Raw genomic sequence first — 16,680 nt, forward strand, 5'->3', positions numbered from 1 at the left:
TTATTTTGAAATGCAGATAACATTAGACGGCCTCATTTCACAGGTACCAGCTACAGTATTTCTACTTTAAATTCAAGAAAATTCAGACAATTTGAAAGTTTGTTCAGATTTGTTACCTGTAATGATCTGAATCCTCAAAAAAAAAAAGGAAAACCGTGTTTGTTACGGCGATTGTGCTTTAGCGGGTTTAAAGACATCTGATCTTTCTTTTCCTGACCAAATTGTTTCGGAAATCATCATCAGTCATTTGCCGCATTCATGTCTCTTTGCCACACCTTACGGCATTGTTTGCAAGTAAGAACGCTACAGCCCTTGAAACCAGAAGTGCTAATAATATTCACGTCATCAGAGGAACAGAAGCTACAGATTTTAGAGATCTTAAACTCGTCAATTGTTACAACAATCAAATGATCTTCAGCGCCTCTTTTCTTGAGCGTTTTGAACAATTTGCCTACAACACCGCACCTATGACCTTTCAGTTTCACATTATCTTTTCCAAACATTCCTGCACCGAAGACAACGAGCGGAATCATCTCTTTTGAGGAGTCTTCAAATAACAACGACCTCCATTTGCCAGCCCTAGCAAGCATCAGGTATATATTAGATAGTTATTAGTGAAAGCGAGACACTCACTTACTTTGGTATGTATTCTTTATTCTTCTTCTTTTTTTTGTGTTTAGTTGTTCCATGAGTCAACATGTTTGATATATCTTCGGTAGCACGTTGTGTACCTTGATATAGATTAGAGTGGTCTTTTGCTGTGTCTTGATTATAAAAGTTGAACAACGCATTCAAATTGGTCAGCATACAAAGGATATATCTGTTATATACAGAGAGAGAAGAAGTTTTTGTCGTTGGGATCCTGCTTTCAATCAATTTTATTCCTGTTTATTTCTTCTCATTCAATTTCTTGGAATATCTTGTCGAGCCCATCATATGGTAATACTCCTTGACTGAGCATGTTCTTATTTGTTTTTGAGAATCCAAGCCGATTACAGCGGTGAACACGGATCTCCTACCAGGATTAAGCGCGATTGGCATGTGTGTATCCTGTACTTCAGTCAAATTGAAATCTCTCAGCGACAGGTCAAATTTTTTCAAGGAAGGGCCATAGCCAACCTGAAGTCTTTTGTAAAACAAAAAATCTACCGAGAAGCCGTCTGATTGTATTATATTTACAGAATACACCGTATTGCTTTCATTTGGGGTTAATTCTGAGATATTACAGATAAAAGCATTCAATATATACCCTACAGTTTCGTTTTACTCTATGCTTACTCTTTAAATCGAAGTTTTTGAAATTTAAGATATGGTGAAGTAATGCCAATTAGCTTTTATATCCAGGAAGTAATGGCCGTTTTACAAACCATAACAAAGCGTTAACGTTTATAGTGACAGACCTCTATCGACAAGAAGCGATCGGCAGCACAGAGAACAATCTTGAGAGTGGGCGTCTTCTTACATCGTAAGGTTTGTGATCATTGTGTTCTTGTTCAAATTCAGCGTTGAGCAAAAAAAAAAAAAAAAAAAAAAAAAACGGGACAAAAGAGCCTGGGTCCCTAGAAAGCTTCTTCAAAATAACTTTTCTCCTCAGCTTTTGCTTCCCATGCCGGCAGAAACCCTGAATAGTTAATTTATTTCTTCTTTCCCATTAATTAACTGAATAACAGAGTACCAAAAATTTTGGGTATATAGACATTTAGGTGCGACAGCAGTAGAGTTTTCTAAAAGGTAATAACTTATAAACAGTTTGGCTTTAAAAATCAAATATCGAACGCTGGAGCAAGTCTCAATCACATTTATTTTTAGTTTGGTTTTATACTGATCAAGGATACAGTTGTCAAATGATACGTTTCTTATATATGCTTGATAATGTTCACCCAGATGAAGCTTAAAGACCTCAGTCTTTCGCAAAATATGTTGGGGACATAAAGGTGAACTTGCAGATGTATGGCCTGCTTGCTTACACTTAGTACAAGAACTAATATTTTGGTTTGAATCTTCAATTTCTTGCATCCTGGCTTTTTTCTTCTCGCTCTTAATTTGATAACCCTGCTTCTTTTTCTTGTCGCTTGTACCAACTGGGAATATATATAAAATATTTATAATGCTACCTTTTTACATTTTGTTGTCAGACACTTGCCTTGATCAGCAGTTTCTGCTTCATACAACTCACATTTAAAATATCGTTTGGTCTAATGACCGTTTTTGCCGGGGAAACATTATATGCGCCAAAAAATACACCAGAAGTTAGACTAATCCTACGGGCGACACCTCTACTCATTACCTGTGCGTCAAACTAAACTTGACTTTATAAAGTCACCATCTTAGTTTACGTTTCTTTTCAAGAAGAAAAAGAGACAAAGAAATGTTGCCATTGCTTTATTTTAATTTTACATTGTCAGTTCGATCAATTACGTGTAATTATGATAAATTCGTATTTGTATTAATAAAGCAGCCATTGCTTCCGAGAACAGCAATACTCGGTGGCATGTTGTCCAGAACATGGTTATGAGATCTTCAAAGCGGAAGATTGTTATTTGAGCCCATAGGCTGATTTCTCTAAAGAATTTGTATTTTCTGGTACAGACAATGGCCCGAAAAACGATGACAGCCACTGGTCTCCCTGATGAAAAGATTCAAGCTTCATCTTGTGCTTCGGGACAAATGTAAGGCATTAGAGAATGTCAGTGAGTGCAAAGCACTTTTATTATTATATTTTGATTATCAAATCGTCTTTTGATATAATTTTATGATTTAGTGTTCCTCGTAATTGATCCTAATAACCCTAATAGTCCTACCTACATGAATGAGTTATTTCGCAGCGTAAGCATGATTTTGACAAGAGATAGATACAAGAATTCATGATCGCTGTACCTGAGTTACTCATACACCGTGACATGCTGAAGCTTGATGTCAACTTTAAATATGCTCTGCTTCATGCTGTGTAGTCCTTAGTTTATCCTTTTTTTTTTTTTCTTTTTCAAAAATTGATTTATAACGTCCAATCATGTAGAGAAAGCTAGTGTTTTGGTTGGTATCAGCAGAAACGATAGGTCACCCTTTGGGCGATTGACAAAGGACAGTTTAAGATAATAAAGAATCAAGTATTTATTATATAGAAAAGAGGTAATAATACATATATACATATATTTAAGGAGAAAAATAACAATAAAGTAGTGGCAGTAATATAGTATTAATGATAAAAGTCGATAATAATACTATTTGTCATTGGTTGTAACTGTTACACCCTTCCTCTTCGCCTTCCTCCACCACAGCATCTGCATGTCAATAAGGCGGCAATAGCGTTGAAGATGCCAACGATGCAGCTTGTTATACCAGAGATAATTGTTTGGAAGAATCCGGCAATAGCACTAACCACGCTTGAAATCAGAGAGGCAATAGAGCTGACAATTCCGCTTAAGCAAGAAAAGATAGATCCCATATTTGATTAATAATTGTAATAATTGAAGTTTTGTTGTAAAGAAAAAGATTGTTAGAAAGCTTATGGCTTTTATAGTTTTTTTGCAAGGCAGTGATCTCTATGACGACAAGTTTATAAATTTGCCTTTTTTGGTAATTTTCTAAAATTCGTTACCCACATAACCTACTTTTTCTGATTTCATTTACGTCATATTGATTCAAATACAAACTATGTCATTTCATTTACAGTGAAAGAAGCTTATTTTATCAAGTAGTTGATTTCTATGGAATAAATCAATCATGTACCTGAAGTTGCCATAACAACATTATGGATACAGCATAAGATACTTGGGATCAAGTAGTCAATTTCGGTTGTACATTAGGCCAATCTCCTTATTTCGTCTCAGGCAACGAGGTTTCCGGATATCCTTATTACTTCATTGTGCTAGTATTACCTCATTCTAATAAATCATACGACGCTGCATCCAAGTGAGTACTTAAGCCATTACTATTACTACTATTACTACTATTAGTACTACGTTATTCTCCTCACACTCGTTCAATATGAGGTCATCATTACTGTCGGCTTTATTTCTCTTAAAGGATTCTTGGCAAGTTGTGTCTGATGTAAATCACTAAATGATAGGAGTTGTAAAAATAGACGATCTACACACTAGTTGGCAATAATGCGCTAAAACCATTTGAATGATGTATTTGGCTCTTATGCTGCTAGTTTCTTTTAATTACTTCATCCATATATGTTTGAAATTGTTATCTTCCCCTGAATATCTATTATGTTATCCATTACCGATTTATTTTATAATGTGCGTAAAGTGTCACGAAGAATGAATTACGAGCAGCTTTGTTTTTGAACCATTGGGGTCTACTTATTGATGTTAATGTGTCCTATTTGTACATACGATGCATATTTGATCCATAGAGTAAAAGATTGTGCATTGCCATGCATGCAAGTCTCACAAGTTTATATTACGATTAAGTGAATTAACTCGAGTAGCGTTCACTGGATTTATTCTTTTTATCGAAAAAGATGGTCAATACCGTAAAGTCTTTTATGGTACCTTCTGAGACATATCTTAATAGCATCCCTCTTTTGGCCTATCGTGTACAAATATAATACAGCATAATCACAAGAGTTTGCTCATAAAAATAAAATTATTTTTATTGCCATATGCAATCGCCTTGGGTTCTTTAACATTTGTTGCACTGAGGCATCGCACAGGCACAAATCCGTCATTCGTGCCCTGGAAAGGAGATTTTGGGACAGATGGTAATTTACAATCATGTTATATTCGATTGTTCAAAATAACCTAAAAATGAGTATCAATGATACATAATAAAAAGATAAATTTGATCTGTATGCAGGTTCGAAACATTTCACAAAGATGCTGACAGATACTTTTTCTAGCGCTCTTTGTAGGACAGGGTGTAACAGAACTACAGATATACTAATTTCCTTATTTGTAAAAAATAAATTCTGCACACTTTGAGAAAATTAAATATCCGTAATCAAAAGATAAATGGCGCTTTTTGAAAACACTTTGCGCTTTTGAAGAAACCCAAGAAAAAGAAGCCCATTGCTTGTATATTTTCTTCGTTTCTGGCGGCTTTTACTTTTCCTTGACTGAAAATTTGCAAGTTGGTCAACGTGAAAACTTCAATGGCCTTTTGCTCTGTTGAAAGAAAATGAATACAAGAACCACTTGTTTTTGCCCTTCCTTGTGGAAATAGCCTCCTTCGTTGAAAACAAGATAAACAAGTTGAAAAAAATGCTACCTTTTCAATGATCTGCAGAAGTCAGCCTGTAGTCGTTCATACATGCCTCGATACATCTGTCTTTAAAACTTTATCTAATTCAAGAGATGAATTACAAAGAGGAAGAAGAAAAAAGGAGAATGAAATTATTCTTATTGCTTTCTCAGTTAAATTTCTTATATTAGGGATTCTGCATACTGAATATACCTTACTAACAAAAGCTATTAACGTCTATCTATTTCTACTTTTCGTCAAGGGTGACTCTCGCCCTCACGTACAATAGATGAAAGTGATGCGCTGTACAAATCGTAGTTGGCTCCACTTTGACCTCCAATGCGATACATGCTCTTTCCATTTCTCTCTCTCTCTGGGCCATGCTTTATTTTTCATATATAATAATAATAATAAACAAATAACCCTTCTTCTTCATTTTCTTTCTATGTTTGTATACATGGATTAACTATATGACTGATATGCCAAATGGTTTACATAAGCAAGGAAAATCAAAGCTTTTTATTCAATCAAATTTATTTTGATTGTTCAATTCGTTATTGCTCGATTGCCAGAGCCTTACGGCCTCCTTGAATCAGTATTTCACCAGGACCAATTAGTGCAAGGGCTACATTCAAAGGTCTACATCCCTGAAAACATACTCTTCTGTTGAATGCACCGCATATCCATGATTGCAAAGCTTCGTTACCATGCGTATAAAGTACATATCGGAATTCTTCCGAGAGATTAACAGCATTATATCCGTCAACACACTGGGAAACGTGTAAAGGTATTGCCATTTGCTCAGCCATTTCTTCACACTTATGCACATTTATCAAATTTACAGACGCTCCCAGATCCACTTGTAATTCGTCACCTGTAGGGTACATTAGGATAGTGTCGACCGCAATATGCTTTGGCTCTGATCGAACATATAAATACTGAGCTGGGAGCACATCAGGTGATTGCTCTGTAACTAATGTGTACTGACCCTTCTTCAATTCATAGTAGATTTCAGGCCTTCTAGTGTATGCTATACATGCAAACGTATGCGAACCGGCTACTATGTGGCCATCAAAACTAACCAAAGGAGAACCTATCGTTCCTGGCTTCACTGCATGTCTTAAACCGTGGATTTGGCCATCCATTTCAAGCCCTAACACTAAGCCTTTATCCACGTGTGGAACATCTTCACCTGAACGCAATATGTACCAGCTGGTCAAAAAGGCTGAAAGTCCAACAGTATCATAGGAAAAGAGCTCATTTAAACTTTTGATTGTCCGCTGTAAATCATCACTAAAAAGGCATTGATCAACAGCCATACCAGCTTTTTTCAGGACCCCACCAACATACACGGAAACAAGCATGTTGAGAAATGCCACAGTACGACAGCCCACATATTGTCGATGAGATACCTTGTGCAACATGCTTACACAACTCCCACCACAAGCCCTGCAATTTTCCGCAACCGTCATACCAATATTACTCACCATATCTCCCAGAGATTTTATTGCACCTGTACGCGTCAATACGTGAAACCTTGGAGTTATTACAACCGTACCAGGCGCATCACCGTTTTCGATTCCGAGAAATGTGGTATTTGCAACTTCGTTGTCCAGCCATTTTACCAATTCTTGCAATGATTCTGCTGGTACTCCACATAAACGAAAAAAATAAGACCGTTCATCGTAATAGAACAAAGTATAATTGCTTTCTCGTACTGATGCTTCCAATTTGAGTTCTCTAAAGCCTTCTTCATCTTTTGTGTAAACTCTCGGGCCTGATCCAAAACTCAGAGCCATAATCTTGCAAAGATTGACTTGAGCTAACCCAAATGCCACAGCGGCAGAATATTTATCAGATATTTCCAGTGCTGCTTCAGCGCCTTCCTTAGCTAATCGTACCAGATCACGAATGGCAGTGGCTTTACATTGCTTTAAAGGCGGAAACTTCTTTGACCACTTTCGCCAATTTAGATCATCTTGTATAGAGCCACCTCTTATCCAAAGCTCATCAACAATATTTGAAAGATGACGGAAAGCCTGCCTTCGATTTATATTCATTGGTCCAGGTGGAAGTATTCCATGGACAAAACCTTCTCTGATCGTATATCCAACGTAGAGATCACCTGCTGCAAGTACGCGTCCGCAGAACAGGATCGCGTTAAATATTGGCATACTTGTTGTCCAAAACTCGAATGATACACTTGGGTTTGTAATCAGTAACTGCCCCTCTGAAAGCTTTTCGTAGCTCTCATATTCAATAGGTTGTCCAAAGTTAACAAGTGGCTTCAGAACAGGTAGGTAATAGGCAAGAACTGTGATATCTGGAGTATCTTTCGTCCGTGTGCCTCCCCATAAACCAGTGGCCAGTTTGGATATGCCTACGCCTAACTCAGCAATTGTTTTCTCCAAGTTAATGGTCATCTTGGCAACTCCAAAATGTAATTCCAAGGATGCTGCCGGAACTATTGATAGAGCCAAATCCTTTACCTTGGATTCTCCAGAGTTCAGTAGCTGTTCTTCTTTAGCTAGTTCTGCATGTTCATCCTTGACGCTGTCGATAGAAGGAAATGAACTTGATATATCCACATCCACAGGAAGACTGGATTTCAGCTTTAGTTGTTTCATTAAATCGCCCGCTTTACGACTGTTCACTTTATGCAGGTGATCAAACTGCTTTCGTTTATATATCAGAGAATTTGGATCAACATTACTGTAAAAAACAAGTGCTTTCTTAACCATGGCTAAAAACCCAAAAGAAAAACTTTATTATGACAGGATGGCCTTTATCTGCATCATGCTTTGAGTTTTTTAAAGCCACCTTGTATATCGTTACGCACGTATAATTTGTTCAAACAGATGACTTGTTCTCAGAAGTAAATGATAAATGGACACAGGATATAATATTATCAAGAAAGACAGTGGGTAACGCAAAAATACGGAAAATATTCAGTTATGTAAAAGAAAGGAAGCAATGGTCCGAACAATTCATCTTCTTTTAAGGGCTCCACAGATTAAACCCCAGTTAGTAGATGAGGACAGGCGTCTGCTACTCATCTTTTGATAAATGCAGCCAAATAGATAGAATTCGTTATTTACGGCGTGTTGTACTCTGATTAAATTTATCTTGTGACTCAAAAGATAACTGGGGGTTTTTTTTTATAGTTGCTATTGCTGCTCACATATCGATATCAAATGAAGATTCATCGACAAATATGCAGTTTCTCATATAATCCATGTCTATTTGAGACTACTTCTTAGCCCACTCTTTTCCTTTGATGTCGTATTTGAAGAGATATACTATACAATACAGTTACACTGAAGCATATATTTAACACTTTGAATAACTTGATAAATGTTAAAATACAGACAATAAGAGTTTATTCTTGAAGTGTCATATAATCTAGTGAAGGTACACCGTTTACAGGTTATTTTCTATAAGCGGGTTGTGATAAGTTAATTGATGATAACCTTTATTGAATAAATATGTTATCATATATTTGATAAACATCAATAAAGAAGCTCATCCAATATAATACTAGACAGTAAAGCGTGATATAATACTTGATGATATCAAGTCTTGTGTGAGAGTAGCTAACTCAGATAAGATCTAGAACAGTTGATATCATATAAGGTGTTGTTACGGGTTATCAGCTAGCTAAATGCTATATATGGAGTAATAGATATATAGTGGGTTCAGTACACGTATATGTAGGGTGTAAGGTTCCGCAAACAAGTAATAATAGGTGCTTTGGTCACTATTCCCTTACTTGAGATAAATGTAGGCTCAGGGATTTTATAAATAACAGGCTGGATCTATACGTTATCGAATATCAGCTTTTCTTTTCATTAACTTCAATCGCAGCACACGAGTAGCTCCCTTGTCAGCTTATTAGTTCTCACTTAAACTGTGCTTTGGTACATCTGGAGAAATACTCACGTACTGAAAGGTGCAGGAGGAGTAATAACTTTCGCACAACCAATTGGATTGAGCCAATGGGTCCTTGAATCAGTTCTAACGATTAGACAAAAGAACCCATAAAGGGGAAACTTGTTCAATTATGAAAATATCTGTCAGGATAGTGTAATAAGCAAGAATATCTCACATCATACTCATTCTCGGTTGTCCTTTGGTATAAATACAGCAGTAAAATCTTGGTCTAATTTTTTAGAAATAAAACTTTTTCCATATTCTTTCCCATTCATTCTTACGTTTATACTTATACACCAAGAATACCACACACAAGATGACGAGTTATCCGCTTCACTGTCAAGTTGCAATCGTTCTTGGTAAACGTGCCAACCCATGAACTTCTCAGGGTAAAACCTTCGAATGCTGCGGTCAGGCTCGCCACGGCGTCTTCTCTAGTCGTTTGGGGCTGCTCGTCGAAAAAGTTGATCAGAAATTCTTTATGTTCCTCTTGTAGTTGGGGCGCCGGGCGGCTCACCTTGTTGGTAAGCTTTTCGTATATGTCCCATTCTGGATCTTCTTTCATTCGTTTTACCCAACTCTGATCGGCTCTTGCTTAGATTCCAGCTCTTTCTCCTGCTGGCGCCGCCTTCATAAATTTGTAGTTGATCAAATACATCCGCGATCAGTAGCTAGAAAACCATAAAAATTGGAGTTTTGCAAAATGACACTTTTTTTTTGGAGTAACCTGACAAAATCACATTCTTTTGCTACAAAACGAATACCATTCAATAAGTCTAGCTTTATCAGTATGCTTCATTAACAGGTTTTTCTGCCATTCTTTACGGACAGCATATTACAGGCACAACTTATCATATAAGCTGTTTTGACAGGCTCTCATAACGGCAATAAATCAATTTCAATACTAAGTTAGCTAATGACAGCCCCCTTTTCTTCTGAACAAGCGAAGAATGGGTCGCACTCTTCTTACTATATGTTAAGCGTATCAATTAAGGAAATATTAAGAATACGTTATTGCACCTTATTATTGAGAATATATATAAATATTGAAATTGCGCGAGAAGAGTGAAGTATGAAGAAATAATAATAGAAATACTATAAAAATGAAGATGACAAAGTATAGAAAAGAGAAAAAAAAAAAATCAATGGTAGTAATGCCTTGTGATGTATGATCTATTTCTGTTCGTGGAGAAGGAAACAAAAGCACCTATTTGAGCCTGAGTGGGTGAGATCAGTTGGGAAGGAGATGCACCATCAAGAAAACACGATGTATTTTGGCACCATCTGTCAAACAATTCTACAACACAAACTTGTTGAGGTTCATCAGATACTTCAAAACATCATCAACACAACGAGGAGCCAAAATTTCTGCAATTTCGTACATAATGTACAAACTGTCATGAGTATAGATCGTGATGTAAAATGTGGTTGGTGTGCCAATTGCTTGCAAAGTCTGTACGTTCCTCATTGAATGTCTATCAATGCTGCTCTTGCTAAAAATATCCAATCTCACTAGATCCATGCTTGTCAAATAGATATTTTCGGGTTCATCAGAGCATTTGGCTTCACCGAAACCTTGGGAGCTGGACCACTTGGCACTATTGAGCGAGCTGATTACTGCATCTGCTCTTTCACTTGTTAAATCACTATTTTCATCCTTTGCTTCCTTGGGCCTTGCATTTGTCCTGTTAATCCAAATATAAGAATCATCTTTTCTAAGTGTGCTTATTCTTATTCTCACCATCTAAAGAATACATCACTATCAGGGTCGTCAAACAAACCACACAGTAAGGGGTCAAGGTATCTGTTACACAACCCATTCTCCTTTTTCTTCTCCATGATGGGCACATTGGGTACTTTTAGCGATGACATTGGCAACAGACTTTACTACTTTGAAGCTACTTTTTGATAAAGTCGTCTCCATGTTACACAATAAGGTAGCAGCAGCACTTCTCGTAATCATGATACTATTGGATATTCTTTTGGTTGTAAACTCGATTCTCGCGGCAGAATAATTTAAACGATAACTCTTCCTTTCTTCATTTGAAATAGTCTACTTATTTTATTGTGATTGTCCATGTTGTGCAGATGAAGCTCCGGTAATTTTGGAAGAAGTTGTAGAATTTTTAGGTGGGCTCATCTGGCACACAGATGGAAAATGGCAAACTAGTTGCATGACTGTCACAACCATAAACCTGAGTTTCAGGATTCTTTTAAAAAAGAAGTCATGAAAAGACAGTCTGTTCCGAAATTATACTTTCTTTTCTAAACATAGACATGCTGCGAATAATTCCACTAAGGCAAACATCCTGCCTACTACTTCGGATCAAGCTCGGTGCATCGGTAGCTCCTTTACGACATTTTCATCAAACAATACCTATCTTACGTAAAGGAGGTCTACCGAGAAAAGGATCGATCATTGACAATGCCGTCTGGAGAATACTTTCCCCAAAGAGACATCGACGTATAGAAGAAGGTAATTAGTTGCCAATACCTACCCTTGCTCTCCCGTATTGACTTGCTTTATTTTGCATTTCAGAGTTGGACAGAAAGTTGAAGAGCTTTAGCAAAAGTGTACACTTTCGAAGAGAAGCTAGCTGTTTAGGCATAAATACCAAACTATTCCGAGAAATATCACAGTCATTTGTAAAAGCCGTGGCTGCTGGAGAAATACCTAGATGTACAGTTAGAAATCTTCTTTCAGGATACACAGGGAATGATATATCAGGTAAGTATCAGATATTTCTTTTTTCTTTTTCATTAAACTTTTTTTATCAGCTTATCTTGACAAAGAGCTCTTACAGTGTTTCCTTGATTATGCAAAACCTTTTCTACCAGAGGACATTGTGGATAAGGTCAATTCGCTTCGAAAAATCAGTGATCTTCGATATCCAACAGAGTGGTATCCTTTGGCTAGACAGATGCAAAGGTATGGAGAAAGAGAGACGTGCAGCAATAGAATAGATGCATTAACATAAACTAGAAAGATTATACTTCATGTAGGACCCACCAACAGCGGCAAGACATATCAGGCATTGCAGCGACTAGAAAGTGCGCAGAGCGGTATTTACTGTGGACCACTGCGTTTATTAGCCCACGAGATCTATGATAAAATGAACACAAAAGGCATTCTTTGTAACTTGGTGACAGGGGAGGAAAAAAGAATAGTATCACCTTATGCACCCTTGACCAGCTCAACTGTTGAAATGGCACCATTAGGAAGGCCGATGGACGTAGCGGTTGTCGATGAAATTCAGTTGATAGCCGATCCATTTCGTGGATGGGCATGGACAGCGGCTCTTTTGGGATTGGCAGCAAAAGAAGTTCACCTGTGCGGTGAGGAATCAGCTGTGCCTTTAATTCAAAGGATCTGTGAGAGTCTGAATGAGGAATTGGTAGTGAACAAATATCAGCGTCTTACTCCTTACAAAGTGAGCAACAGATCATTAGAAGGTGATTTGAGTAGAATTACAAAAGGAGACTGCGTTGTCGCCTTTTCTCGACGAGACATATTTAATTATAAGAACAAAATCGAAGCTACCACTGGACTCAAGTGTGCTGTAGCATATGGCGGTCTTCCTCCAGGTAAATAGCAAAAAAAAAAAAAGAGATACACAAGCATTATTTAACCATATCATGATAGAAACTAGAGCTCTTCAAGCAAAGGCATTCAATGACCCTGACAGTGGATTCGACGTATTAGTAGCTTCAGACGCGGTTGGCATGGGCTTAAATTTGTAGGTTACCGTATCTTTTAAAAGTGAACAAAGTAACTTATTTGATTAAAAGGAATATCAAGCGTATCATATTTAGCACAACGCATAAGTTTAATGGGGCAGAGATGGAACGTATTAGCTTTCCACAGTTGAAGCAAATTGCTGGACGTGCAGGCAGGTTTGGTACAGCTTATGGAAATGGAATTGTTACCTCGTAAGGGTTGATATCTGTTTATTTAATCATGTTTTTTCTGACATGGATCTATATAGCTTACATCCCAGAGATCTTTCATATATTAAAGCGGCCGTTGAATCTCCTATAGTTCCATTAGAGGTAAAAGATAACGATTATATACAAAAAAATAAAGTAATTAATGATGGCGTTAAAGACAGCTGGTTTGCAACCCACTGTGGAAATGTTGGAGCTCTTTGCTTCCCAAATGCCTAACCAACCCTTTTCGTCTATAATTGTAAGTATGATACTGATATTATATTTAATGTGTTGACAAAGTAAATAATAGCAAAAAATTGAAGACTTCGCGTCAGTTACCGGAGACTATTTTATGTGTAACACCAAGGATAAAAAGGTACATTGAGAATGCGTACTGTATGAATACGTGACTTATGCTTGTTATAGGCCATTGCCGATATAATAGAGGATATTCCGTTAGAAATACGAGATAGATTCCAATTTGCAACAGCACCTGTGAGCATAAGAAGTGAGCCTTCAATGGCATTGATTAAAACGTTGGCAAAAAAATTCAGTCGACAGGAAACATGCGATTTAGAGGAAATTGTAGAATTACCAGATACACCACCCATTAACCCAGAGCATTTAGTAGACTTAGAAGAAAAACATAAGCAAATCATAGTTTATATGTGGTTAAGGTAAAGATGCTTATATGCTTTGTGCGCTATTGTGCCAATATATCTTGCTTGATTATAGTGTACGATATCCTGAGATATTTACTACAGAACAAGAAACTGCTGTAGAAATCAAGACTCGATGTGAAAAGCTGATTGACGAGGGGCTGAAGGTATCTGCAGCCAATAAAAAGGAGCATAGAAAAAGATCAAGAGCCAGTCGTTCATTCGAATAAAAACTAGATTATATATCTTCATAGATATTATATTTGATATTATTGTCTTAAACAAATTATTCAAACATGGATGATATAGTAACCATTGCATTTGAAGCCTCAATTATCTCTATAACAGATCTGTAATTGTACACTCTTTTCCGAAATGAAAGCCGTGTAGGAGAAAAAAAGATGTCGTACAAAAAAAGCTTGACAAAACAATCAATATAAAAAGCATGACGCCTTTTTTCAAGTTGAATTCTTTTCTTTTTCCAATCAAAGTAGAAATTATGAGCAATCAGTTTTTTTATGAAGATGGGCAGGGCCATGTTATTGATGAGCATGGCTGCCCTGAACCCATGGATTATGTCGTTGATGAGGAAACGTACACTCTTCAAACACTTAGTTCTCATACTGATTATTTGCACACTTTATATGGTGTACGCAACCATAAGCCTGTCGCTGTGCATGCGAACGAAGTACAGAGTAAGGACGTTCATATGAAAGAATCAGTTACAAAACGAGATTACACAGTTTATACGGATCAAGACAAAGTAAGATTCTTCAAACTGATGTTCGAGAAGGTTTTGAGTGCGTCAGCTGCTGCGAAGTTGTTGGGAATTCATGTTCGCTCGGCGCAAAGATGGGCGCTGCAGTATGAAAAAGATCCTGACAGCATATTTAAAAAGGGTAAAAGCTCTGGTCGTCCTCGCATTCTCAACAATGAGCATAAGACACTTATTTTAGAATGGGTTGATGAGAATCCGTCAATAGTTTTAGAACAATTGATGGAGAAATTACGTCAACGATTTGAAGGAATCCAAGTGTCAAAAACAATACTTTATCGATTTGTAAAGAATGAATGCAACTTATCTTTCAAGAAAGCCAAATTTCATCCTGTTGACAGGAACAGTGAAGCTAAGATCCAAGAGCGATTTGACTGGATACGCAAATGGGATGAAACGGACATGGATTTTAGAAAAAACTGTGTTTTTCTTGATGAGTCAGCCTTCCATATTAACATGAAGCGCAGTATGGCATGGTCAAAAAAAGGGTCTACTACTGTGGTAACTGTCCCAAAAACAAGGGCAAAAACGACTACTATCCTGGGTGCAATCTCTGCCTCTGGTTTGATTAAATGCAGCTTAAGACTTCCACAGGTTTCGACCAGAAAAAGAAAGCGAGCAAATTCTTCTGAAATTATTAACAGAAGAACTGTCACTGGTCATTATCTTAGTTTTCTTAAGGTTACAATGGATGAGATGGATAAGTATAAGCACATGAATGGCCATTATTTGGTCATGGATAATGCCCCTATTCATAAAGCTGAAGATATTTCTCGGTATATTGAATCTAGAGGATATCGATGTGCTTATCTTCCATCATACTCGCCTGAACTCAATCCTATTGAACAGTTTTGGTCTGTTCTTAAGAGTAAAGTTAAATGCAACAGGTTGTTGGAAAGCAAGACGTTGATGGCACGAATCAGCGACGCATCAAAGTGCTTGGAGTTGAGTGATTTTGAGGGATTTATTTCTCATTCACATAAATGTTTAGACAACTGCCGCAATGGTGAGGCATTGTAATACTGTATTTTTATTAATTATTGACATTAATTTTATAAAATATTTTCGTAAAAAGACGACAAAGAAAAATAGGTTTGAATAAAACGACATCATGTCAAAAGAGAGAGAGATAATGAGTATATGTAGAAAAAGAGAGAAAAAGTAAGCTAGTATTAGAGCACATATCCCAATATTAGTTTTACTTACCACCAAGGTGCATTCTGGGGAGGGTAGCGATAACTACCCAGGAAAGTTTAAACAAAAAAAAAGGAACGGAGGACAGAGAGAACCCAGGGCGTCAGAAGAGACTAGTAGGGAACGTTCTAGATACACGCCAGAGAGCAAAGAGGGCGGGGCAAGCGAGTCAGAGTAAGGACCATGAGGACAGGCTAGTTTTGATTGGTAAATCTTTGAACACCCAGAGGGACATTTGATAATTGCTGTAAAGAAGCAAAAAAAAAGGTCTCTTTTCCAAACAAGCTTCAGGATCAGGTACCTGGAACAAAGAAATCATATCAAATAGGAAAAATCTACATGGTGATTATTCAAGAATATGTATTGCCAAACATGACTACATGTTCTGGTTTCATGGAAAAACCGAATAAAGAATTTAAACTTTTACAGAGAGACTAAAGAGGGCGATTTCTAATACTAGGTTAGTTTCAACTCCAAGACAGCCCACCTGTTAATATTACTGTCAAATGGGATAGTGAGCCATATTCTTTTTGTATTTGTTATTACTCTGATAACATTACAACGGTTTCAATACGACAGCTCAATTTGGAAATACAGTATATCCATGGACGTCAAGGCTGATACTACGAAAATATTCTTGGTAACGGCAAATTTACATTTCATACAACATGAATTTTGTTCTCACCATTGGTTGCATTTATATTCGATCACAGACGAATTTACTTTCCGGAAAGAGTGTATAACTTTAAGTTGTTTGCAACAATTCAAAATACTACTTTCCAATTCCAAAGAGCTAAAAAAAAAAAAGAGGAAGAGAGAGAAAGAGACTTTTTACTAGGAATAAACAGTCTGATACGATAGATGAGCTTGATACTACGGAAATATTTTGGAAAAATAGCTCTTGAAAGAAATGGCGTTGGAAATATTTTCGGAAATACACTTGGAAACACCTTGGAAACACCTTGGAAACACCTTGGAAACACCTTGGAAACACCTTGGAAACAC

At 37.0% G+C, this 16,680-nt stretch overlaps 6 protein-coding genes across 6 annotated transcripts; 1 reads left to right on the plus strand and 5 right to left on the minus strand.

The window, feature by feature from the left end:
• Positions 1-73: 73 nt before the first annotated feature.
• On the minus strand, positions 74-1,017 carry RHIMIDRAFT_261113 (uncharacterized protein). Its single transcript, XM_023611501.1, has 2 exons — positions 681-1,017; positions 74-593 (listed from the first exon to the last, which is right to left on the minus strand). Exons 1-2 carry the CDS (start codon positions 687-689, stop codon positions 240-242), a joined length of 363 nt encoding a protein of 120 aa, XP_023463590.1. The 5' UTR covers positions 690-1,017; the 3' UTR covers positions 74-239.
• A 2,162-nt stretch (positions 1,018-3,179) lies between these two features.
• RHIMIDRAFT_261114 (uncharacterized protein) lies at positions 3,180-3,492 on the minus strand. Its single transcript, XM_023611502.1, has one exon. The coding sequence runs from the start codon at positions 3,443-3,445 to the stop codon at positions 3,245-3,247; it is 201 nt and encodes a 66-aa protein (XP_023463591.1). The 5' UTR covers positions 3,446-3,492; the 3' UTR covers positions 3,180-3,244.
• Positions 3,493-5,548: 2,056 nt separating this feature from the next.
• Positions 5,549-6,767, minus strand: RHIMIDRAFT_261115 (uncharacterized protein). Its single transcript, XM_023611503.1, has one exon. It carries the CDS (start codon positions 6,552-6,554, stop codon positions 5,745-5,747), a length of 810 nt encoding a protein of 269 aa, XP_023463592.1. The 5' UTR covers positions 6,555-6,767; the 3' UTR covers positions 5,549-5,744.
• Positions 6,768-9,302: 2,535 nt separating this feature from the next.
• Positions 9,303-9,839, minus strand: RHIMIDRAFT_293866 (uncharacterized protein; the record flags this gene model as incomplete). The annotated part of the gene is made up of 2 exons (XM_023614022.1): positions 9,418-9,839; positions 9,303-9,349 (listed from the first exon to the last, which is right to left on the minus strand). Exons 1-2 carry the CDS (start codon positions 9,683-9,685, stop codon positions 9,303-9,305), a joined length of 315 nt encoding a protein of 104 aa, XP_023463593.1. The 5' UTR covers positions 9,686-9,839.
• Positions 9,840-10,417: 578 nt separating this feature from the next.
• RHIMIDRAFT_245605 (uncharacterized protein) lies at positions 10,418-10,992 on the minus strand (the record flags this gene model as incomplete). Its single annotated transcript, XM_023610221.1, has 2 exons — positions 10,418-10,805; positions 10,862-10,992. The coding sequence occupies 2 exons, from the start codon at positions 10,990-10,992 to the stop codon at positions 10,418-10,420; spliced, it is 519 nt and encodes a 172-aa protein (XP_023463594.1).
• A 94-nt stretch (positions 10,993-11,086) lies between these two features.
• RHIMIDRAFT_261146 (P-loop containing nucleoside triphosphate hydrolase protein) lies at positions 11,087-14,082 on the plus strand. Its single transcript, XM_023611504.1, has 10 exons — positions 11,087-11,596; positions 11,660-11,848; positions 11,899-12,049; positions 12,104-12,705; positions 12,764-12,857; positions 12,910-13,050; positions 13,107-13,170; positions 13,226-13,306; positions 13,358-13,423; positions 13,474-14,082. The coding sequence occupies exons 1-10, from the start codon at positions 11,398-11,400 to the stop codon at positions 13,726-13,728; spliced, it is 1,842 nt and encodes a 613-aa protein (XP_023463595.1). The 5' UTR covers positions 11,087-11,397; the 3' UTR covers positions 13,729-14,082.
• The last annotated feature ends 2,598 nt before the right edge of the window (positions 14,083-16,680 follow it).

Source organism: Rhizopus microsporus (genome assembly GCF_002708625.1).
Source record: "Rhizopus microsporus ATCC 52813 unplaced genomic scaffold scaffold_15, whole genome shotgun sequence".
In the NCBI taxonomy this organism is placed as follows: domain Eukaryota; kingdom Fungi; phylum Mucoromycota; class Mucoromycetes; order Mucorales; family Rhizopodaceae; genus Rhizopus; species Rhizopus microsporus.

Coding starts and splice junctions, on each gene's coding strand:
- RHIMIDRAFT_261146 (XM_023611504.1), top strand. CDS start 11,398: ATGCTGCGAATAATTCCACTAAGGCAAACATCCTGCCTACTACTTCGG. Junction 11,849..11,898: donor CACAGGGAATGATATATCAG/GTAAGTATCAGA, acceptor TTTTTTTATCAG/CTTATCTTGACAAAGAGCTC. Junction 13,171..13,225: donor CTCCTATAGTTCCATTAGAG/GTAAAAGATAAC, acceptor ATGGCGTTAAAG/ACAGCTGGTTTGCAACCCAC.
- RHIMIDRAFT_261115 (XM_023611503.1), bottom strand. CDS start 6,554: ATGCTTGTTTCCGTGTATGTTGGTGGGGTCCTGAAAAAAGCTGGTATG.
- RHIMIDRAFT_261114 (XM_023611502.1), bottom strand. CDS start 3,445: ATGGGATCTATCTTTTCTTGCTTAAGCGGAATTGTCAGCTCTATTGCC.